At 40.3% G+C, this 25,259-nt stretch overlaps 2 protein-coding genes across 3 annotated transcripts in view; one reads left to right on the forward strand and one right to left on the reverse strand.

Annotated features, from left to right (window-relative positions):
• The window catches only part of RNF11 (ring finger protein 11), a 34,314-nt gene extending 23,361 nt beyond the window's left edge, over positions 1 to 10,953 (forward strand). The window contains exons 2-3 of the mRNA XM_054833658.1: positions 6,427 to 6,596; positions 7,160 to 10,953. Coding sequence (XP_054689633.1) covers positions 6,427 to 6,596; positions 7,160 to 7,331 — 342 coding nt within the window. The 3' untranslated portion in view covers positions 7,332 to 10,953. The remainder of the gene's footprint in view (positions 1 to 6,426; positions 6,597 to 7,159) is intronic.
• A 5,118-nt stretch (positions 10,954 to 16,071) lies between these two features.
• The window catches only part of TTC39A (tetratricopeptide repeat domain 39A), a 48,612-nt gene continuing 39,424 nt past the window's right edge, over positions 16,072 to 25,259 (reverse strand). For both annotated transcript variants that reach the window (XM_054834091.1, XM_054834090.1), the window contains 4 exons: positions 24,574 to 24,685; positions 21,835 to 21,949; positions 21,020 to 21,136; positions 16,072 to 17,961 (listed from right to left, as the gene is read on the reverse strand). In XM_054834091.1, coding sequence (XP_054690066.1) covers positions 17,841 to 17,961; positions 21,020 to 21,136; positions 21,835 to 21,949; positions 24,574 to 24,685 — 465 coding nt within the window. In that variant the 3' untranslated portion in view covers positions 16,072 to 17,840. The remainder of the gene's footprint in view (positions 17,962 to 21,019; positions 21,137 to 21,834; positions 21,950 to 24,573; positions 24,686 to 25,259) is intronic.

Consider the following 25,259-nt stretch of genomic DNA (forward strand, 5'->3'; position numbering starts at 1 on the left):
TTTAAATGGAATAGTTGTGGAAAATGCAAAGGACAATTTTACAGTTTTAGTAATAGCTTAAATGAGGCTACACCATCACTGCAGAGCCACAGTGGCTTTCACCAAAACCCACCTCCCTCTGAAATGATACACGGCTCAAACCAGGTGTTGCTTCTTCATTGGCGTTAGCAGCTGGAGAAACACTCTGCCGATTCTGCTGGTTCCTCTCCTCTGTTGCAGACTGTTTCCTTACTCTGTTGTTACATTAATTACTGGCCATATTTACAATGCCCAATTCCTACAACGCCAGAATTCTTATTAATCTTCCCTTAAGAGCGTCCTGGTGAGAAGCATGTATGAACCTGAACACATCCCAGGTGCCGTGGGGGGCTCTTCCTGGGTTTTGAAGCATTGCTCTTCTACTGGCTATGGACCACCAATGCTACTGCACCTGTTTCTTTAAATGATAATTGTGATACTAATAAAACTTTAAAGGAAAAACTGAGATGTGAAATTTTTTATGTTGTGGGTTTGGTTTTTTTGTCCTTCAGTGCTGTCAAACTTATCAAGGAATATATGAAACAGAGGAAAGTAAAAAGTAAAGTAGTTTTGTTGAAAATAGTCACGAACACTTAAAGTGAGCTGTCTCCAGCAGCAGCGGTAGCAGAACAATCCCTTAATAAATCTTTAAAATGAGGTAGACATTTATTGGCCTTAAAGTTCCAGATCAATCAAATATACATGGAAAATTTACATTGTGTCATTAGTCTCCTTAGGGAAGAATGTGGGAATCCTGAGAAATGCAAGGATTTGGAACCATATTTTAAAGGTGAGCGTGTATTTAGTAGAGCAGTGCAATTAATCTGTTTTGATGAAACACATTATTATTTGTTGGGAGAGAACTGCTTGGGTCTTCATACTTTTCACATAAACAAAGGGAATCAGTCTTTGGCATGCTTGAAAATTTGGTAAAGGATCAGTTAGTTTTGCTTAATACGGTGTTAATTTAATGTTTAATCTCTTTTCTGACTGTATTAGTGTGAAGTGAATGGGGTCTGCTAGACAAACCCATGCTTTAGATTCCAGCTTGTGCCAGAATGGCTCCTCTCGTCCACACGCGTGTGTCTGATCTGGTTGTCTGTCCCAGGCGTCCCCTTGAAATGGGAGAGGTGAGAGGAGGGGATTTTTCTTTCAGAAGAACTTTCTAGCATAAGTGTTCAGCTATCGCAGTTATTTATACTAACTGGCTACCTGGAAGCAGGAATATAAAAGATTGGGTAATGCTTTTATTACATGGTGTTTTATAGCAACTGGTGTTCAGCTTTATAAATGAACTGTTCTCTTCTGGATGGCAGAAAAAGGTTTTTATAGTTGGCAGGCTGCTTGTAATGTTCTAAGGATTATTAAAGTAAGCTGTAGTTGTCGTATAATGCACATTATAATGGTGAGTGGTTTTACATTAATATGTCTTGGGGGAGGATATTATTTCGGAATGTGTATTCACATATGGATGGAGTTTGAGTCTTTTCACCCAGATCAGATTGGCATTCACAGAAAAGGCCCCTGGACCATCATCCCAGCTTGTTCCTTATGAGTAATAAAGTAGCGAGAAGAGAAAATTTCATAAAATTCATTGGGGATTTTGCAAAAAAAAAAAAGCCAACTCAAAAGCATGATCATTCCCCCCCCCGCCCCAACTTTAAATCTATAAACTGAAGTTGTTCTTGTCTAGATTAGTTATTTTGGCTTCCTGCCAAGCATCTCACCTTAGAGGTGAGAAAACCGGGAAGCAGCAAGGCTGAAAGATTTGTACGGTGCCGATGAGCGTTGTAACGGGCAGCGATGTCGGAAGCTGTTAGAGCCGCAGAAGGGCCGGGCCACTTCTCAGATCAGCGGGTGAGGGCTGGTGAGCAGTAAAGCGTATGTGGCCCTGATGCAGCTGCGTATGGACCCGCGCAGCTGCTTTCAGCCAACGCGTTTCAAGAAAGACATTTGCATTTTGAAGGGATTTTTAAAAAGAGCTGTGGGAACAGCTGGGGAAATGCAAATGGCACTGTTATATTTGCATTAATTAATTAGCAGCAACCGCAAGAAGCGTAAGCGCTATACCTATTGGTATTTAAAAAATGTAAAAAAGACATAGGATAAACGTAGCTAGAAGGACATTTATCTCCTTTGTCGGACTGAATTAACAGGTGTGCTGGTGATCTGGTGTTAAAATGCAAATAAATATCCCAGGGTGAGACACAGTGAGGCGTTGGATTAGGTGTGGGAGAAAATTTAAAGATGGAAACTGAGCAAAGCGGTCGGTAGTGGAAAGCAGGTGGCTGTAGACAGGATCTCGGGGGCAGCAGTGAAGCTCTAACCTCGGGAACGATTAGATGTTATGAATTATTCATCTCACCTTTGACTTTCCTGAAAGGATAATTTCTACGTGTTGGTGCAATTATTAAAAACAACAAACAAAAGCCTTGATAACATACTGCTGGTATGTGGTGTAGAGGGATCTTAAAATAATCTTTATCCTGGGATTAAGAGTTTCTGATCTACCACTGACCTGTTTTCAGAGTATTACAAATTCATTGCACTTGCAAAAACAAGATGAAAATGCTGTAAAACAAGAAAAAAGCAGATTTACAGCAGCATATGTAACCATGGTAAGTTGTATTGATGAGAAACCTCCTTTTTCTACGCGAGAACCCAAAACGTGCATGGGAATCTGCATGCAGAAACCCAGTGTCTGGGCCTTTTAAGCCATGTGTGAAAATGTTTATTTTCATTAGAAGTGAAAAATGCAGACCTCCAGATGCTCTCTATGATTCCCCACCCCCCCAGGAGGAGGAGCCAGGGTAAAATGCAGACACAAACCCCGCTGTAGTCCTGACTCTAAATTAATGCTGTTACTTAAGGGCTGAATATACACTAGGAAGGAATGATTTCTGTGCACAGAAAGCCAAGGAAGCTTGTGTTGACACCACCTACTTTGTGAACAAGAAAAAATGGTGTATCTCCAGGACTGTGGCCATGTAGGATGTTTCATCATTACTAAATTCATATAGGAAAAAAATTATTGATTACAGCAAATTAAGTGCCAGAAAGTGATTTTTATTTCATTGCCTGACACTAATATGTGGGGTTTATTATTTGTTTTGGCCTTTTTAAGTTTTTTTTTTTGCATGGAGGAGTAAACATGAAATTTCATCTTAATCTGAAATGCCTGACGTCTTTATCAAATGATAAATAACAGAAACTTTGGCTAGAAGTTCAGTGTTTCATAATTCTGTCTGCTAAAACATTTTTCATGGTAGAGAGGGGAAAAGTGAGACACAAGAGCAATAAATTCATGCTCGTCTTTGGAGTAGAATAGTAATTACTTGGGTAATACAATCTTTTTTTTTTTGTATACATATACATGTCAGGGGGCCTCTAGCCACAAATGTAAGTTGACTTTAGTCAGGAATCCTCACGTAGTCACCCTTGAATATCCACGCTGGGGTGAGTGGGGACTTGCTTAAACATGGGTTGATAAAAGTCATAGCCATTGCAAACTGCAAGATTTGCAAAGGGGCAATAAACCCGCGCAGGTAGGGCTGTGCTCCGACTTTACAGGCGGCTTGAAATTAATGTCGGATCAGCTTAACTTCCAAAAATGCTTCAGAGATTTGGTAGTGGAGAAAGCAGAGGATGCAGCTGCCGGTTGCGGTGACGGCCGCGTGCGGGGCCAGGCGGGGTGCGTGCCTGGGGGGCTGGTCGGTGGTGGGCAGGGACTAATTGGGGGAACACTTCATGCAGTCTGCTCCATCTCTTGCTTCAACAAGCTGAGTCAGAGAAGTCTGGGCCCTCCTGTTCTCATGAATAAACAGTTTATACCTGTACGGTTCTGAAAATATTTTAAACGTGCCTTTTCTTTTTATCTCTTGGGGGGAGGGGACTGGTTTGAAAAGGTCGTTGTTGGTGCACCCTATAATTTGACTCTGTGCAATGTGTGCGGCTGTGTTCTTCCATTTTACTGGTATGTCTGTATCCCGTGGGCTGCTAGCTCTGCTTGGGCAGGCTTTTAACAGTCATTGGGAGGTGACAGTGAAGTACCACCATACAGCACGTTATGGAAGTGTACTGGATCGTATTTGTTTAGCGGTCACTCTTTTTTTATTTACAGTAGTACAATTTCTGCATTTTTCACAACAGCTTGGCAGCCACCCAACCCCAATTTTTTTTATATTCACAAGCACAAAGACATCACGGTGAAAGACAGCACCATTTTCACCCAGAGTTACTCATCTGACAAGAGATTCTTGTCTAGTACGTGAAATTGTAGAAGCCCACAGCTGGCAACTATAAATTCCTGCCTTAATTGGCTATGTCAGACATGTAGCGTGGGGTGGTGGCTCTGTGGGGAGGCAACCTGAGACAGGATGCCAAAAGGAACGTTTCCATCGAGCACTGGTGGTTGGGATAACATTTGTGTGTTTGGCCTGGGCAGGGGGCCTGGGGGTCCCTCAGGCTCCTCTTCTTCAGGTGACAACACCCACGGGAGAGGGGCACTGCACTAATGCAGAAATGGATTCCCCAAGCACACAGTCCCTCGGTGGTCGCTCGCCACAAGCGCCTGTAAAAGAACAAGGGAATGAGGTTTCATTCTTGCTTGGCCTATTACAGGCTTAAAAGTTGTGTTAATTTACTGTCCAAAACCTAACCGAAGCAGTCATCGGTTGGGTAGCGTGACCGAGTTCTCATTTCAGAGCTGTCCAAATGTGATGAGTTTAACTCACAACAGATTCCTACTTAACTGTAGTTTCCTTTTGCTGTGTAATTTCTGTTGAGATGATCAGTTCGCTGCTGTTCTGCTACAGGCATTCACTATCAGTTGTCACTGCTACTTTCAGACATTTTGGGAGTTTCTTGGATCTTATTTTCCTCCTCCTGTTTTTGCCTTTCCTTGTATTTCTGCAGCACTGCTTACAGTCGTGGTTTTGCCAAGGGGAGCTGTATTAAATACAGTAGCCTTCCCTCTTCCTGCCCTTACTAGCACCAACCTGTGCCGTGCATGTGGTTAGTTGTTATTCTGCTTTTTTTTTTGCCTTTTTTTTTTTCCCCCTAAGACAGGAAGGAGGGTGCATCTCTCTTCAGATGCTAAGTGTTCTGTATGTCTTTGTAACAAATACAGGGGACAGCGGTAATGTCTTCTGCTATCGATTTAATGATCTGTCCGAAGAAGTATAGCAAAGCCTTGGGGGACAAAAAAAGTTACTGATAGTTTGTGGTGTTAAGTACTTGAAACATTAAACCAGGACCAGGCTCTGCCTTGAGCTGATGTGAGCAGTGCAGAGGGTCTGCAGCATTTGGGAGGGGGAGAAATGCTTTAATTTGCTGGCACCAAAGGTTGCAGAGCCACTCCACGAATACTGCTGTATCTGACAGGTCACCCCTAGCTTCAGCCAGTGCTTTTCCCTTTCCAAACAATGATTAGAGAATACTTTAGCTAATTTAAACCATTAAAAGGCAGCTGATCCAGATGAAATCTGTGATTCTGTGAAATACAGTTTAGTCAGGAAATTAATCAAACTCAGAGAACTGGCATTTTGTCTTTTGAACCTTCTCAGAATTCCTGAGTTCTGCTAGGAAATCAGAGGGGGAAATCCTAGTGTAGCTAAATGAAGACTGAATTTTACCCCACAGCTGAACTGCAAGTGGTAGGTACTGTGTTAAAAGCAGAATTGCCAGGTAGACTTGTATTTTTGATTAGCATTTCGCGTAAGCAAGGACTTCTGCTGCTGGGCACCCCTGGCACCGGCCAGCGAGAGGCTGTGCGCTCCTCGAGCCACTTTCTCCCAGCCTTCCAGGAGTGCTGCCCGTCTTTCCTAGCAGTGAAAGAAGGATGGCTTTATCGGGTTTTACAAACGTGGTATTACATGTGCTAAGCCCCGTATCTGGGCTTTGCCAGGTGTTGGTGTCAGCTGAACGCTGCACTAGACGACTGCTGGAGCGGGCCAAAAGGCAAAGAAGGGAACAGGAGAGGGGAATGCAGCTGCATTCCTGCTCCCAGAAATACCTGGAGTTGCCCGCAGCAGTCCATGCTGTGCGAGAGCGTGCACGTTTCAGAAGGTGGTTGCTCTGTCGCAGCTAGTGAAAGCCCACGTCTTCCCTGTATCTGTGACGAGCCAGCGGGAGTTTGGCAAGGGGAACTTTGTCAGAGGTGATGCGTGCTGCATCAGCGCTTCCTGTGGTGCAGTTGCGCACACTCCTGCAGTCTGCTTGCTCAAGATACTGGCCTCAATTCTTTATCCCATTCTCAATATAATTACAGCCCCAAAGTTACAAAGTAGGAGTGGGAGATCATACTGACATTTGTAGGACTAAGAGAGGGAAAGTTAAATACGTTGCCTGTACTGTGCTAGGAAAACCTCTGTGCTTTTTTTTTTTTTAACTGGCCTATTTTAATTTTAGGAGCAGGTCCCTGTTCCTGTTTATCACCCAACTCCTAGCCAGACTCGGCTAGCAACGCAGCTGACAGAAGAGGAACAAATCAGAATAGCGCAGAGGATAGGCCTTATTCAGCATCTACCTAAAGGAGTCTATGATCCTGGAAGAGATGGCTCCGAGAAGAAGATCCGAGAGTAAGTAACAGAACCCCAGCTGAACTAATGGGGCTGCTGTGTCGGTTTATGATACAGTCCTGGGAAACCTGACCTTGCCCTCCTGTTTCTGCCTTATTTTCAGAGAGTGTAATTTAATGTAGCTTTCTGAAAAAAATGACCATGCAGCAGGCTCTTCCCTTTATCCTCACTTGTTCTCCTGTTACAAGTGCAACTTATTTTTGTGTAATTCATGCCCTTAGAAGTATTTCCCCCCCCCCCCCCCCCCCTTATATCCTCTCTTCACAGGGAAATAATTTGTTACTTCCTCACGTTTATGGCTCCCCTTTACCATTGCTGATGCTGGGCACGCTGCTGAGCCCTGCCATGCCCACAGGTGGCTTCCTGCCCTCCCTAATGTTGTAGCCATGGGCAGGTATTCTGCAAAGGAAGCACCACCAAGCTAAGAACTCACAGGATCTACAAGCATTAAAAGTTTATTTGGCTCATATGTAGCCAGGAGTAGGTATTACACTGCTTTTCATTTCCAATGTGGTAGCAGCCGCTTAAATATATTTGTGATTTTTTTTTTTTTCTTTCCCCAGATGTGTCATTTGTATGATGGACTTTGTTTATGGGGACCCTATCCGATTTCTGCCGTGCATGCACATTTACCACCTGGACTGTATAGATGACTGGTTGATGAGATCCTTTACCTGTCCATCCTGCATGGAGCCAGTGGACGCAGCACTGCTTTCATCATACGAGACTAACTGAGCCAGGGTTTCTCCACTGAACCTTCCAGGAGACCATCCACTTTAATGGGTTTGATCCTTTTGTCATTCAGCCCAAAGAGCCAGGAATTAGGAATTAAGATCATGCACAAAGTATACGTTTCCTAATAAATAAAAAAATATTCCTGAATGGCTGCAAATATTGGAAAAAAAACATAGTATTTTAGAGACTATAGAAAAGTAGGTTGTTATTTTTAATGTAAAGCCTTGACCCACCATTGTCTTTTAATGTTTGTTCTTACACCCATATATAGGAATTGTGTAAAGTGTTACAGCAACTGTAAATGTTTAAACTGCGTGTATCCAATTTTATTAGCAGCAAGATAAGAGTATTTTTTTTCCTAAATAAAGTAACCAGTTTTGTTCTGATTCTTTTCACAAGTCCTGGCATTTGGGTCAAGGCTTTATTGAAATCTACATTTTATAACACTGGCACAAAGAAATAGTTTTAAGCTTGTTTGCACAGTTCTTTTTTTTTTTTTTCCCTTTTTTTCTTTTTCCATTGGAGATGGAATTCATTGCCTTAGGTCTTTTTAATAGTGTATTGTTATTGTTGGGCTGGCTCTATGCTTGAAAACCAGTTTATTTATAACCTGTTAAAAGTGCTATATTTTGTTTGCAGTTAGGAATATGCAGACTTCAAAGTGATCTCCTAGCTTGTAAGCAAACCGAGATGCATTATCCCTTTTCTACAAGTGATGCGGAATATGAAGATACGAAACAAGTCCTACAGTGAATTTATGGTTTTTGTGGGGTTTATAACTTGCTTTGGTTTTGATGAAACAACAGTCCTTAAACTCTGTCACCTTTAACTTGATCAGGTTAAAAGTGGGCTAGATGGACAATAAATAGTTAAGTTACCATGACTGAAAAAAACCCAATATATTTGGAACTAATGTAGCGTTAGTGTTGATCACTTATTCTGCTCTTTTCTCCCTAAAAATGGTTGTCTCTGATCATAGCAAATGGATACTGCATCTCTCGTTCTTGTAGTTCTTAGGTTATCCGAAGTTAAGAATAAACATACTGTATCTCAATCTCCTGTATTAAATGTATCTGTTAAGCCCTGCTGGCTGATGCATCAGTCCCCCAAGCAGATATGAAGTCAGATATGAAAAAAAATATATTTTGTTCTGCACATAAATGCAAAATTTATATAAACACATGCTGTCATACTAGCAGTTGAGGGGGAAAACAGTACTGCTATAGCCAGAATGACACAATTAGCTAATTTCTGTAGCAAACAGTATGTGCTTGTTAAGAGATGGTCTAACAAAGATTGTAGCTGTAAAGACCTTTTATCCACTTAGCACGTTTTTGTTTTGGGTTTTTTCTTTTTTTTTTTTTTTTTTTTTTCCTCCCCCCCCCCCCCCAACTTACCCTACTGTGACTTATACATTCACTGCACCGCTGATCCATTGCAAAGTCCGGGTGTTGCAAAATGAGATGCAATCTCAAGTTAACCACAGCAAATCAGGGAATGTTCTTGACTGTGTTTCATATATAGTTTGAGCACTTGATACAACGAGTTGTGTTTAAAGACCCAAGTACTTCTAAGACTTAGTGTAAATACACTATAGAAGAATTGTGCATGTTACAGATAACTTTTGAAGGGTTGGTCAGCAAAATGTAGAATCAATATGTTGATTTATTTATTTATTCTCACAGCTGACAGCAGCCTGCTCTCTTGGAGAAGAACTCCAAGTAGCAGTCAGAAGGAATTGAAAGCAGTCTCCAGTTCTAGAGATTCACTCAAATTGCTACGCAGTTATCTGGACACAGTTTTTTTGCTGAATTCATACACACCTAATTACATGGATCAAAAATCTGGGAAGAGAGACCTGAAGTTGTGCAATATCATTGTTCCTTTTCATCATTCCATGTATGTTCCTTTCTGTCCTCCTTTTTTGGTTTGGTTTTTTTTTTTTTTAGTCAAAAACAACGTGGACATTAAGTATTCATTTCTTTTCTTTACCGTGTTAAAACTGGCAAATGAACAATTTGAAAAAAACAGCATTGTCATGTTGGTATTAGTATTTATTTATTACAAGACTTGATTAAGAAAGATTTGGAAGAAATATGAAGTGACCAATTAACGAGCTGAATGCTTTTCTAGGTACTTTGTATAGTTGAACTTTTAACACTGATATACTTACCGGGTTAAGGGAAAAAGTTATTTTATTAAAATAGTTAAAAGGTGTGAAGGGCTAAAACTAGAGTTGATTACACAAAAACATTCCAAAAAAAAGTTCAAATTTTAGCTGAAAGACAAATGTGTAAATATAACAAATAAATTGAATGATTTTTCAATTTTTTAGGTGCAATGCTGTTCTGGATGATTTCTAATTCAAAAAATTAATTGATCTGAATTTAATGCAAAATGTGTAACCTGAATTTTAGCTACAGTTGCAAAACCAGATCTATGTCTGGATGAAGATAATATTGCCTCCTGGCTCAGAGGTGTCTAATAATAAGTTACTTACACGTCAAACATGTTAGACAGTCCAGGTACAGCACAGCTCTTTCCTAACCAGAGTCTGCTGCAGCTCAGCGTGAGCGGGAAGGGCTGGCTCTTACTCAGCTGGACCTGTCCAACCATCGCCCTTCCAGGCCAGGGCTGTCTGTTTTGGGGTGGACAGGCCCACAGTAAAATGTCTGCAAAGCAATTTGAATAATAAAAATCTCCTCATCCACAGTACCTGTAAAAGTAACCAAGGTTGTAGGTGCATCAACAGTCATCAAAAAAAGGTTGCTTTAAAGCATTTTGCAGGGACGATGCAGTATGATGAAAACATTGAGTGCAACAGCGCTGTCTGTACTTCAGAACTGTAACTGGCAAAACAACCCTGGCACAGACCCAGAAATAGCTGAGGGGATCATCAGGCAACAGCGCAAGAGCCAGCGAGTTGGAAAGTCATCGCCAGGCACCACAGCCTCTCGTAGCAACCTCCTCTTGACCGAGAGCTGCCCTGGAAGTGGCTGCAGGGAGGGACGAGGGCATCGCCGACAGCCACGATGCTTGCACAGCAAGGAAGGTGTTAGGTCACATTTGCAGATTATAGTAGGAAATGGATTTTGTTTCATACAACAGAAGAAAACAAAATTCCCACAAATCTGAGGCAAAAGAGATGCAATGACAAGTAATGAATATTCAATTTTGTAAAGACCTTTATGCTTAAACGTTCTTGCATGCTACTGGAATTACCACTTTAATCATTTTACATCTAAGGATGATAATCCTTATTACTTGTTGCTAGTTCATTATGTAAATCTGGGAATCACAAAATTTATACATAAACAAAACCCAGAGAATTTCTTCGTGAGGAGCTAGTGTTGTAGAAGGCTTTTAACCACGTAAGGTTTTAAAAGTTCCTCCTATGTTACAGCTTCCCGGGGCTGAAAGCGATGAGGTGTTTGGGAGCGTGACAGTGCAGTGTTAGAAGGGTACGTTTCTAGGCTAAGGGATTATGAAATACCTGAACTTACTTAAGTTGCCACAGTTTCAAGACTTTGACATTTCCTGTCCTTGTGCAATTGTGGTGAAGCTGAAAATTCTTCTGAGTCAGACTGTCAGTTAAATAAATAACAAGATGGCTGAAACCAAACATAGGAGGCCTCTCATCAGTTAAGTTCTGGATTAAAATGGACTTAGAAACAAAGTGGATGCTAGTTGATTACAAATACAGTTTATTACAGACATCACATTTTTATTAAAAACACACACACACTAGTTGATAACCTATTAAAAAACATGACTAAAATCTGTTCAGAAGAACACTTCTTGACTTAATACCCAGAATAAAAATTAGCTTCAAGGATTAACTTTTATATAGCACTTTTAACTTTGAAGAATATAATTTATGCTAACCATCCTTTGCAGATTATCTTCCATTTAAACCTGTTCTGGGATAAGAGTTAGGGGCTTTGGAATTCTTGGTATGAAATGCAAAGTTAATGCCTTTTGATAAAAAACCCCCACAGTCTAAATATACTCTGCAAAAGCATATTTTTGATTTAAGCAGAAGAACAAACTGCATTTGCATGCTAGCAGCTGATTTATTACAATATCCCCTCTGCACTGACACTTAGCTAAGTAAAAGTTGCAGAGAGGAATCTATAATGAAAAAATATTTGTGAAAACGCCCGTGCACATTCCTAGCAGCACAAAGGTACGTACTTCCTTGGCAAGAGGGGGCCAACCATACCGCAAACAAACAAAAAGCCCCCAAACCTTCTCTGTCCTCTTAGTTGGCAAACACGTAGCATTAAGTTCATAAACCTGTTCTTTGCAGCACCAACCCCCAGAAAATATTTGTCTTTATTTTAAACAAGGCATTTCAACAACTACTCTGCAGACAACAGTAAATGTTCAATCAACCGCAGGCGTTGCACGCACCCTGGCCGGCCACCCCACCGATTCTCCTGGACGCAGCAGGCCCTGCTCTTCCTCACCAGAGGCGCATTTGCCAGGGTCTCGCTGCAGACAGACAGACAGACACACGTGCACCTTTTCAGCATCCTTTTCCTACCCTTCTGTCACACCTGTGGTAGCTGCCTGTCTAATCAAGAAGTCACAAGCAGATTGTGGGAGACAGACAAGGCAGAAATTCAAGGGGGAAAAGATGAATCTCTCCAAAACCGTTTGAGCAGGATGGAGCGGTCCCAGGTGCTGTCCCACTGAGGCAGGGCTCTGCTATTCCAGAGTAAAAACTGACGCCCTTCAACTCCAGCCCAAAACTGCTTTTTGGTGAGGTTACCTCACTGAAGGACTCTCGCTAGATTGCCTGTTCGTTTTGGGATTTCTCCTTGTAGAATGCCGTATACTGCACGCTCTCTTTCCTTTATGATCCCACAGCAAACCAGTAAAGGCCCTTAACCTCCCTGCATTTTCCTTGGCCACCATCTGAAAAGGTATCAAAGATTTTGCTTCATAGATTTAGCTTTTTTTTTAGTACCAAATTTAATAGTTCAAACAGTTCTGACAAGTTTCCAAAAAGCTTTGGCTACAGAGCCTGCTACTGGTGTGTACGAGTGTACATACGTATGCTTTTTGTGTGTATCTAGATACTTTTATATATGTGTGTGTGTGCGACAGATCATACACTTTCAATAGACACGCAGCAAAGGCGGTACACATGAGCTTCTTGCCGTTCCCTAGAAATACCAAGAATTATTTGCATCAGCGATGAGCCCAGTATTACGGAACGGAAACCTGACCCAAGACCCAGGTATCCACCACGTAAGAACGAAGGCCAAAGCAACATCCAAACCTGTAACTGGCCCTGCTGGTTGCTTCTAAAAAACCCTTGCAGCTGCCCACCAGAGGCTGTGTAACCGTGGTAGGGATGACAGCAGCACTGGTACTGTACCCAGGTGAAGGTGACATTGAACATGATCCATATGTTGTATCTTTGAGATTTAAACAACATTGCTTCTCGCTAGCATGATTTACTGAACTCTGCTAGCCCTTGGAGATAAAGTTCCTAGTTTGCATCCTCAGATAGTATCAACAGAGGCAATCTTCAGGCATCTTTACCAAAACGTCAGGAAAAACACCACATTCACAAACAAAAGACCAGCTCATCCTGGAACCGCACCTATGACAGCATCTGCCCCGAGCACGGCCCCTCTGCCTCCAGCACTGCAGACAAACGCCCTGCGCAGCTCCAGCGCAAAGGAAGGAGTTCCTTACCTCCACACCCTGCGCGCTGCAGGATAAAAGAGAGCTGAAAACTCTGCAGAATATTGCAGCTTCTCCTTATTTTCTCTTTTGCACCACATTGCTACATTGCTTTTCAGCCACAGGCCCGAAAGTGTTGTTATAGTACTTGACTAACATGAGACAAACATTTTCTTTTTTTTTTTTCCTTTTTTGAATAGAAGCGGCCCATAAAGAGAGCATGCGGGGGGTGGTGGTGGTGGTTGTGACTGCTCTGTTTTGTATTCTTTCTGTAAAATAGTCAAGGAGGGACAAAGCAAGTAGAATTGAACACAATACATAATTCTAAATAAACATTTTGCCTATATTTAGCCAGAAATGAAAGTAAGTAGGTCCAGAGATTTAGAATACCCAGAAAATAATGGAACACAGCCTAGTCCTACAAAACCATTGTTGAATTTGGAGCAACCACCATGCAGAATTTTACCACAGTGCAATGCAAATATTTATTAGCTGTGCTGCTGTTCATAAATCTTGGGAACAGGGATTGACTGGTCAGGTATTTAAAAGAAAGTATTTGTATTTATCTTTTGATTTTTAAAACACCTAAAGCAAACCTAGATAGCATCCTTAAAAATATTTTATGATGACATATCATTCAATTAAATACTTGCCAATGCACACTTTGCTTATACTCTATCACAAAAAGGTATTTGCAGAACATAATGAGAAAAGCAGCAAGTTCATTTCTAGTCTGTTCAGGTTTTCAAATCTCGCTCATCAGTGAGGTTTCCAACCATTAACCATTTTCCTGTACAGCAGTAAACAGCATGACTCACCTCTTTATCTTCTCTTCCTCCCAGAGGGGAAACTGTGTGGAATGCATTGTTTTGGTCATTTCATATCCATTTGCTTTGCTGCTGTGTTTTTATGCTTGAGAAGGCAAAGACATGCACCTCGCAGGTGGAACCGGAGGCAGAGAGTGTTGGACTTAACTTCCTGGGAGTGCCTTCTGCCCCCCACGAAAGCCTTGTTTCACACAGAGGAGCATTGCTTGGCACTTCTGTTGGGCCAGAGGCATGCAAGCTGTCAAAGCTATCATCCCATGATCTTCTAGCCATCTTGGAGCCAGGCCATAGATCAACTAAAAATACTAAGGCACTCATCTGAATATAGGATTTAATGCCAAAACCAGTGTGAAACGGGAGGAAATGTTTGCTGTGATCCTGTTCTATGCTGCTATGCTTTATAAAAGGCAAAGTTTCCTAACAAAGGTTTTGAATGCTGTATCAGTGCAGTGTAAACAACCTGAGGCTAGGCACTGTCAGAATGGGACAGTCTTTAAACTAACCATCCGTGACAGAATGCGTTAATTGTAGATCCTAATAGAACTGCCCATCAGTAATAAATCCAAGCATGTTCCTGTGCTACTGGTTTAGTTGAGCAATCGTAAGTGGGTGTTTCTAAACACCAGCAGTTGTATCATGTTTGTGACTTCATCAAAATCTCTTCTGATCATCAAGAAAACCTGTGACCAGGTTCAGCTTCAGCCCACTGTTCTTCATCCAACATGTTCTCTCATCTGGTGCTATTTATAGGAGTTAGGTGTTGACGTAGTTACACCTTGTTAGACCTCTGCATAAGCTGCTGGTTTTTCAGCCCGTGTACTCCCTTCAGTTTAATGAGACATCACACATACCTGGATTCCTCGTATCAGATCTAATGATAAAAGTGATGCTCGTTTTACTGCTTTTCCCTTCCTGACCACTTTGAGATGGCGTAGCGATAGCACGCGGGGCAATCGCTGCAGCCATCCAGGAAACTGAGTATCAATTTCTACCCCTCCTCAGCTACTGGCAGGAAACCCCTTATCAGTGCTACTAAAAAAAAAAAAAAAATAGACAAACAAATAGTTTGTAAGTTTTATCATAAAGGTCCTACCAAGTGCAGAAAACAATTTTTTATGTGAGTTAGTAGTTTGCCTTTGGTTAACTTCTCTGGCTTTGCTGAGTGAGAAGAGTTGATACCAGCAGCTGCTGGCAAAGGGCTAGTAGTACACAGAGTGGGCTTCTCTAGCGTTAGTCAGACAACACAAAGTTTGAAAGGAGAAGGAAGTGCTGCTTCTGCAAATGAGGTGTTGACTATATCCACCTGTAGTAGTACTTATATTTCCTGAATCTTAGGCCATGCTGAAAATCCTGGATTTGTGATTCCACTGGAGTATCTACTATTTTCTGGCAGGTGAATATACTGAACGCTGAAGCTGTCTCAGAACTTGCACCAGTTGTGCTTTCCCTAATTCACCGTAGACCGATGGAGCAGTTACCATTCTGGAGAGCTGCTTCAGGCAGAATGCAGCAGCTTCAGGAGAGGCAAAGGAAAAACAATCCCAGCATTGACCTTCCAGCCCAGACTGACAGCACTGAGTTTTTGGTCTCCACCCATGGAAGAGAATCAAAATGAAGTACATTGATGAACGAAGAGTAACAGGTAACGGTGGGCAATTCAAAATGTAACAAAGGTATACAGTGACAATGTACCAGACCTTCCATTCACCCTTTAGCAAGCAAGGTGTTATTCTCCTTTAGTGAGTTCAGAATATTACAGTCCATAAATCTGTGTTGGTGCATCAGGAAGGTGAGTATTTCTTGCTCGTTGGGAGCTAAAAAGTCAGAATGAAAGCACAGACTACTTGATCGTGGCTAACTACAAAGTCCTCCGCTGAAGCTGGAGATCAGGTCCATGATATGACTTGTGTTTGTGCTTGACCAAAGATGATTATGAAAATCTCAGGATTTTCATCACTGCAAAGAATCAGGGAAGTTGACTGCATATTGCACAGTACGTCCTTTGTGCAATGTATCTAAGATCAGGCGTAATTTGGTTGTGGGTGAAATTTCAAAGAGTGTTTCAGTGGCCTTCGAGACATGAATCTACAGTCGGAAGGATTGTTCACTTTCTGCAAAGTACCATTTATGCTAATTTCCATGGCACTGCTTGCTTAAAAGCTGCTAAGACTGCCAAAATATTTGAAAAGGACACAACTGGAAGAAGAGGCGTTATATGCATGAAATAGAACAAGAATCTTTTTTATTCTATACAAAGAATGAATTTTTACACTTTAATTTTTGATGTGCAATATGTAAATAGTGTAACTTTATACCGAATTTTATCTGAACTGAGAAATTTGTCTTGAACTGAATCTATTTGAGAAAGTCACTTTAAAAAAAACATTCTTCATCTAGAATCTTAAACTTGGGAAGACTTTTATAAAGGATATCTATTTTTAAGACAATGCAAGTTGAGGAACAGGTGGTTCTATCTCCTTGCATATTAATTTGCAATTATAAAACAATGTAATTTCCTTAGAGGAGGTAAAAGCAGAGCTATAAACTGTCAATTTTCCATTCTGCTGGGAACAATCACTTTAGAAAGAATATTCACTGTGAGGTACATAGATACGAATCTTCCTGACAAACATCTCCATTGGAGAAAAAGGGCTGTCAGAAGACCTCCCGTCTCCACGTATCAGAATGGGTCACAGGGAAGAAGCTCTTTCAAAAGGGAGGTAGAAGCGTGCCCCAAAAAACCACAGGCATACAAACATGGAGCTAGCCTGGAGAACGGTAAATACGAGTCAAATATGCGTTACGTCTGACTTCACCAGTTTTGCAGAAAAGCAGCAATTCTATGGCAGCCAGCGATGGAAAGCAGAGCTAGCTCTGGTCTATTCTCAAAGCCCCTTACACAGAAATTCCCCCAAAAGATCAATAAAGAGCAAAAAGATAAAGGGCTCTCCTCTGCAAAAAGCCAAGAGAGCCTGCTCCAACCCCTGCTTCTTAACACAGGAAACATGGCCACACGATCTCTTTAAACATGGACATCTCAAGTTAAGCAAACCTAAGAACAATTGTTTTAAGAAGGAATTGACTGTCACAGTAACTCTGTGTTGCTGTGCAGCCAGAGCAATATTACTGTTTCTTAAGTGACCTTCAAGGACTTGTGCTTTAAATATGACACAAACTTCAAATCACATTCGTTCTGATGAAAAAACTGTTGCCTAAGGACTTCCCATTTTTAAACCTGTCAAAGAAGTAGTGATGCAGTTTTATACTGTCATCACCCTGCCCCCACCAAAACCTTGGTAAATCATTCAGCCGCCATGAGCAGCAGACTTGACACGAAAACCAAATTAAAGAAAAAGTCAAGATACTTGCATAAGGGAGACCATTTTTTTCACCAGTAATTTTCTTACAGAAGCAAAAATGTGACTAGTAAAAGCTGGTAAAGAGAAGCCTTCTGTGCACAACTACAAACGCCCAGGATTCAGAGCTCCTCCCTGCTGCGTTTCTTGCGCACAGAGATTTTCTCACACCATTTCAGCTAAGCAGGTACTTGGAACAAGCGAGGCTTCCTTCTCAACTGCTAGCAGTATGAATTCAAACAAACATTTATAGCTAACTGAGATTAAATCCATGAATCTTTAAAGTTTTGTTGTTTGGTTTTTTCAGTTGTTCCCCTTTATGCTGTAGCTTGCTTAGTAAATGTTGCGAATGCAAGAAAAAAAAAAGGCACACATGATTGAAAAATGAATTACACAGATGTAAGTATTCAAAAAGCCACTGTTGGAAAAACAGTATTTTTCAGGGTTATGGTTGGTTTGAGAGGTTTTTTGCCATGTTATTACACTAGATTAATGTTTTATGCATCACCTTTAAAATTTCAAATGATTTGGTTTCTCACTGACTTGAAAGAGAAGGAAAAAAAATTCTAAAGTGTCAGTAATTCTCTGCACCAAAGTTTGCAACAAACAGGACATCAAAGAAGAAAAAGTTACGACACTGCCGAGGCTCCAGAGTGCATTCCATTTTCTGGGGCGGATTTGGCTTGGTGCAGGGCAGCTTGAATTCTGAAATGTGTTCTTGTTTCCATGGAGTAATTCTTGTAGTTTTGTCTAAAACAAAAGCAGATCCACTCTGATTAATATATATTTTTTTAAACATTTTCAAGTTATCTTTATATTATTGTTCTAAGCAAAACAACTGTAGACAGCAAAAAAGCCTTTCTTCAGCAGCTCCTTTGTTGCCTACTCTAAAATACAAGGCATGTGTTCCTAGCCAAACAATGCAGCTCTTTGTTCTTTATTTGTAGTTCCACTGTCTGGCAATTAGCAGAAAAATATAGCTTAATAAGTAATTGAATCTGTTCCACTCTATCAAAATATTGAGTTCACATTAAATATCTGTAACATCCACTTAGTTGACATTCAGAAATTAGATTTATTCCCCCCCCCAAAGCATAACAAATTTGAATACAAACATTTTCAGTTTGGGTTTTTTCTCCCCTCATTTTAATAAGACTCATCTTGATTCAGCAGACATATTTCAAGGAAGTAGAGAAAGACGAAAAGAAAGGAAAAAGAGAGAAGCTGTCCTGAACCAGAAGAGGGAAACACCCCGCCTGCATACTGCGCTTGCCAACGACGTGGACTCTGTGTAGGAACTAAGACCAGACAGTTTGCTGCCCTAGAAGCTTGGAAAGAGAAAGTGGGCACACACGAAACTCCGTATCAGCTTTCGAGGAGCAGTTCACCAGCCCAGGGAAAGACTGGCAGGACTTCCTCCACAAACATCTTGTGGCTGACTCAGCAGTGTCATCTGCCTAGAGTCTCCAGTAGCTATGTCATGCTCTAAAGTTACAAAAACATTAGAATCTGTATTTTCATGGAAAAGCTTTTATAAAAAAAAAAAAAAAAGGAAATTTTGCCCCTAGGACCAATAGAAAGTGCAGATCCTACTTAATAGGAATTAACATGTTAGCTCCTGCAGGATAGATACAGAATTCAGATACCAAAGAGGATCAGACCACATTAATTTTCTTTTAGAAGATATTTGTCATCTTTACAGAAACGTAACATTAAGTATTAAACAGCCTGTATACCTTAAAAACATTTCAGTTCAAAATTTGTAATTCAAATCAAGCATGGAAGCATGGTATCTGTCACTATGGCAGTAGCAGTTTCTTTGTGAAAACAAGGAATTCCACACCCGTCCTACACCAGCTTATAATTTTATGTGTGCAACGCCCAAGAGGCTGAATGAGCAAAGGAGGTGACTGGGTTGTGCTGTATGCTGATCTGAAACTCTCTGGAGATTTTTCTTTAAATTAAGTAGATTTTGTCATACAGATACTGTATTTCTCATCAGTAGGCTGATATTCTTGCTTGTAGCTTACAGTAATACAAATAGAAATATTTCCATGCGTGACCAAGCCAAAACTGTTTATCATCTCATTCCACTCTTTCTCCCAGAGTTGAAACATTCGAGCCAGCAGCAGTATGTGGATTTAGGTCAAGCAAATCAAGCGTCATGCACAAGCCTGCACTCCTGCCAACTGCAAACCTAATTCTGCAGTGCTGAAACCCACCATGGACACCATGTTCTCCCTCTAGTGACTGCAGAGACATTCAGCATCTTTAGCTGAAAGCTTATAAACCCCGAGCATTTTAATGCAGTGTTAACAGCTACAGGTGGAAATGTAAGGACTGCACCTTTTTAATGATTGAATGAAGTGAGATGGGGGGTTGTGATGGTTTGGTGGTTGATTTTTTGTTTGTTGTTGGTTTTTTTTCATATCATTACAGTTTCCATGAGTTCTTTGAGCATAGCAAGTCTCAGTATTAGCTTTCCACACACTGGGTAACAACAAACTTTTAAGAGCTGCTGTCTGCTGGTGCTCTTCTTTAAGGCAAACACCTTCCCTCGAGGGAGCACAGAGCCATCAGGGGAAAGGTGCAACGGCTGAACAGCAAGTGATACAAGTACCAGATGGAATGAGAAGCTCCGAATCATTAATTTCCAGATCTCTTCTTAAGAGAGACTTGAACAAAGGAAATGAACACAGGAGCAGAGGCGTGCTTTGAGGAATGCAAAACCAATTGAAACACTTTCCATTGCGTTTTGCTAATGCAATTTTTGCTCTTGATATCTTCCATGAGTCTATAGAGAACCAGGCTCACGAGCATAGGAGATTAAGAATTGCAGTATTTTAATTTTTGTGTTGACAGGCCTTTGGCATAATCTTCGGTAGGCTGATTCACCACTCTGTCTTGCATTGTGGACTGACTTGGACAAAAGCTCAACAGAAAAACTCTATCTGACCTCTTTCAAACTTCGACAGACATCAGTTTTGTAGCAGCTAACACCTGCGGCAATGACTGGCGTGACTCTGCACTTGGAAAGATGCAGACATCTGGACTTGTTCGGGATCCAGGCAGAGAGGTGAACTACCCTGCTGGCAGGATGCTTGAAGAGGGCGAGGGTTGTTTGGTTTGGATTCCCTCTCCTCCCACCCCGCCCCAAGACACTTTGGCTCAGCAGAGAAGTAAAGGCTCGGACAGAGGCAAACCCCGTATTTTGTTAATTTTATAAAGAACATACATGATCAAGTCCAGCTATTCCTGATAAACCTACTTTGCTAGAAAAATCAATCACACAGAATAGTAAAAGCAGGTGTTTCAGTTGCTGTTCAGATGCAGATGAAATAATACAAAGATACTAAATGCAACCTAAAGCATTCTCTTAAACATATTTCACCAAGGAAAGGAAACAGCACTGCTAGCCATCAATTTGAGAAATGCTATTTTAGCCATAATACAGAGCTTTGATTTAATTTAATATATGTTTGATGAATAAGTAAATAGACTACAAAGATTATTACTTTTTGTTACACATGGATTATTTCTTATGGAAGCCTTTGACATTCATATAACATCTTTAAAATGTTTTTTTTCTCTTATCAGAATGGATGGCTAAGTCACAGACTGAACGATCAGATAATATCTACCATTAGAAAGGTACAAACCAAAACTAGTGTGTGCATTCTATTGCTTCTGTTGAAAAAAAATGAAACAATGAGTTTCCATGCTATTAATGAAATTTTTTTGCTTCCCACTAACCAGTAAATACCATACTGACCCACCAGACATGAGCATAGGCTTTTCACTTGCTTACTTGGCTCTTTCCAGTAGTTTTATTGCTTCTTCTCTTCTATCCTGGTCCAGATACAGTATCGCCAGCTCCAGCAAGGCATTTGGAATTAGGTAATGGTCATATTTTATCTTTTTCTCACTGCATTGGAAAAAAAATAGCCTCAAGATCTTGAAATGATATATTGTTTCCTTCAGTTAACAGTTCCAAACACAAATAAATAGGAGATTAGCTAAGATCAGGAGGAGCAATCAATCTCTATTACAACACTTGTCATGTTCTCTATCCAAAGCTACCTTCCATGTTATAAAATGTGCATTTTGCATAACCATCCTGCAGAGTATGTTATTTCTTAGGATTACAAAATATTGCCTTTATTATCAGGAAAGTATTAGAAAAGATGACAATATTATGAGCTGTATACACGTGAACTGACAAAAAGAGATGCCATTCCCTGCATGATGTATAGAAGTTCCAAGTATAATCGTGCTGCCATCTGTCTCTACAGACTGCGTTTGGCTTTTTGGGTACAGCTTCTTCATGACTTGTAAAAGGAAGGGAGGAAAGAGAGAGAATTGGTATCTCAAAAATTTTATGCATGTGTAGTCCTCAAAAAAGGAGAAAATAATCTCAGTAAAAAGTGCAAATTTGCAATTCTTCTTCCATACGTGGCTGACAATACTGGCAATTAAAATTTGATATCAAAGCAACTGAAATAAATACTAAAGATACTCCAGTCCTCTCCCTTCTATTCATATCACAGTTGCATCTCTTCTTACTTGAAATGAAGTTACTGAGAAATCCCAGAGCTCTCCTATATGCCAGGTATGAAAACTTACTTTAAATAGATGTAATTAAAATGGCCTTCTGCTTCTGAGATCTTGCCCAAATGCTTGAGGCATAAACCCTTTAACAGTTTTATCACGCACTGGTCATCTGCTAGTAATTCTGTAGCTGCAAGATGAAGTAAACAGATAAAGTTTTAGAAAACTCTAGAGCAGCAGAGAGTTTTACACAAGTGGTGTGAGCACAGTCTATTTACTGGAACACAGGGCAGGAACTAATTGGTCAATTTAGTTCATTTAATGCAGAGACAAACACGCATCAACCTTTTCATAAATTGATCAAGCTTTGTCTAAAAATTGTTGGGCTGTTCTTTCCCTCCCTACTCCCACTGAAAAGCTTTTCCACAATCTTATTGTTCTGACACCTAAAAACTAATTTAAAGTGTCCACTTTGGAAATATTGAGGTCCAATTTATAATCTCTGAACCTTATGCCTTTACTGCCCTTTAGTATACATAGCTCTTCTCCTTCCTTGACTTCTAGTCACATGATCTATTCACAGGTGTTTTATCAATTCCACAATTTTGTTTGGCTAAACAAAAATATTCCAGCCTTTGCTACCTGCACCTCACATCCCCTCATCTTCTTACGCTACCTTCCGTTCACCTCTTTTGAGTTTATACGTATAACTAGGAGTGCCCAGAGTCTTACCAGTGCCTAGTTCAAAGTCATTACTAACAACACCCTTTCTCCATCAGAAAGTTTTTGCATGATACATTTCAAAGAAAATATCTGGCTTTTTCATAGCCGTTCCATGTAGGCAGCTTAGTCTTAAAGTTTACAAGCAAAATCTTCAACTTGCGCGCTTATTTCCAATTCGTGAAATACCAACTAAAAATAATTTCTGCAAAATTTGTGATACTGCACCTTGTGCTATTGAATGTCACCTTGTTTTCACTACTCTAAACCTTACCTGGTTCTTCCTCTATCACTCCAGCTCATTAAATGCTGACACATACCACATGAAATAGTTGCTCCCCTTTGGACTACGCAGTTGGAGGCCTTGATCCTACAACTGGAGTCACTTGTATCGCTAAGTCCCACAGAGGCCCCTACATACATATGTCACCAAAGCAAAACCCAGGGAAGATGCCCAGAGACTATGCAGCAAACTAACTTAGAAGGCACAGGGAAGAGGGCAAAAGTTGAGACACTAAGTATGTGCACAGTGAGATGACTCAGGGCCACAGAAAAGGTATTTCATGAGATTAAAAAAAAACCACCACCCATCAGTTGTCTCTTCTGGACATCTGTCCCAAGGACACATTCACACGCATGTTGTTATTTCCTCTACTTATATCCTACAAACTGCCCTGGATTGTATAAGCAAACATTTAGGGACCTATCCTAGACACAATTATGCACATTGCATTTTCATTTCTAGACGTTACTTCCACTAACAGTCTTTATTTTACCTCTTAGACGGTATAACGCTGCTAGAAGCACATCCTCAGATTCATAATTTTATAGTGTTAGATTCTTGCACTATGAATCTAACTGCAATACAGAGAGAATCTTGAAACACAATAGTTTAGCCCCAAACGCTGTCATGAAAGGTCAAGGAAAGCATGATGCCTGGAAACAGCAAGTCACTATTTGGAATGGGTAATACTTTAAATTGTTGGTGTGTTTAAAATACATCCCACTTTTTGATTACATGTCCTCATAGTGTTTTATAAACATGAATCAGCTTCTACAAATCCCTGCAGAAAGCCAGCCTTATCCACAATTTACCAACTAAGAAAAAAGGGAACAGAGAAATAATTCGCTTATTCAAAATAATGTAGCAAAATGGGTGACAAAGGAAGCGAAATGGTCAAAAGCCTTCTTCCAAGATGTCACCTTCACTGAAAATATTTTTCTGTTCTCTTTCACAATTAATTAAAAAGGGGATAGCTGTAGCGAGTCTTTCAGGCAACTCTTTCAAATCTTGCATAACACAATGTGCACAGGAAGACCAAGGTCCTAGAAAAGACTGCAATGCCGTGATTTAGCCCACATTCCTTTGTCAACAGGGGCTTGATCCTTTTGTGGGAAGGTAGTATATAATCGTAAGATAAAATATTTAGTAAGGGAAAATTTTGCGAGAAAAGCTGTGCAGACTGGTTGCACTCCCACAGGAGTTGGGAAAGATTGGCAAGAAATAAACATCAATTGAACTTTCTCATGGATGGCTAATTAGCAGACTGACAGAAGATGTGGTAGCAGAGCCTGTTCTAGTTCAATACTGTCCCCTATCTTATGCTCATTCATAGTGCAAAGGAAGCCCATCCCTGGTGTCCCAGCTTTCTATAATATACTGTTGACACACAAATACCATTGAGTCCAAGGTCACATCATAAATTGACAGTACTGTTAAAAGAGAAGACTGACTTGTCTCCTTCTATTTATCCTTCAAAACTGAAATACAGTATCTGAGGATAACAAAGTTTCGTGATCCAAGTAATCAAGTCAATGCATATGCTGATTTTGATCTCCAAAATAAACAGGCTTTTAATACATGTCATAAACTATTCCTAACACACATCTATGATGGAAAATCATTTGCTACTATTGTTATTACTATATTAAAAAGGAAAATTATTCCTATCTGCATAAACAGCTTATGGTTTCATTATTTATGTTCCTCCTATGATCAGATTAACTTTACTAATGAGTGTCTCTCTTTATTCACAGATAATATCTTTAGCTATTGCACTGTAAAATACCTGCTTAAGCCATATCACTGATTACCTGAACTTCTTGCCAATGCTTCTTCTGCTTCAATTAAAGTCTCTAACATGCCTTCTGTTAAGTTGGGACATTTTCCAATTACAGCATAGCCATTCCAGATATACATCATTTCCTAGGGTCAGGGAGAAATGACAGCATCATTAATTACAGTACTGGATAAATGCAATCATCAAATACTTTAGTTTATATCTGTACAATGAAAAAATTACAGATACCTTAAATAAAAAAATCAGTTTGTCAAAACATATTTTCATTGCAACTGAAAACTTGCTACATTGGTTTTCACAACAAATTAGCCCTGGAAGACAACTAGAGAGCCATTTACCACACACAATGCAAGGAGGATTGCTTGAACAGAATGCAAACACAATCTCACTTATACTACAAGGCAAGTACCAACAAAACAGACTTAAAACATTCATGGCACATGGCTAACTGTCCCTTGATTTAGGTCTCCTCTTGCTTTTCAGTTCTATCCCAGCCAGGACAGTAATAACTATAATTACAATATATTGCTTCTACAGAAAAATATGAAATCTCCAGACAACAAAGCAAAAAGAAAACCCAAACCCCTAACCTTTAAGCCAAGCTTCAAACAAACCAACAGAGTTTTAGAGCTGAACTGTAAAGCTCTTAAGTTCCTCAGGTTTGTTTTATCTTCCCACAGAAAGTAACTTCTTTCTTAC

The sequence above is a fragment of the Grus americana genome, chromosome 8 (assembly GCF_028858705.1).
Source record: "Grus americana isolate bGruAme1 chromosome 8, bGruAme1.mat, whole genome shotgun sequence".
NCBI classification, from domain to species: Eukaryota; Metazoa; Chordata; class Aves; order Gruiformes; family Gruidae; genus Grus; species Grus americana.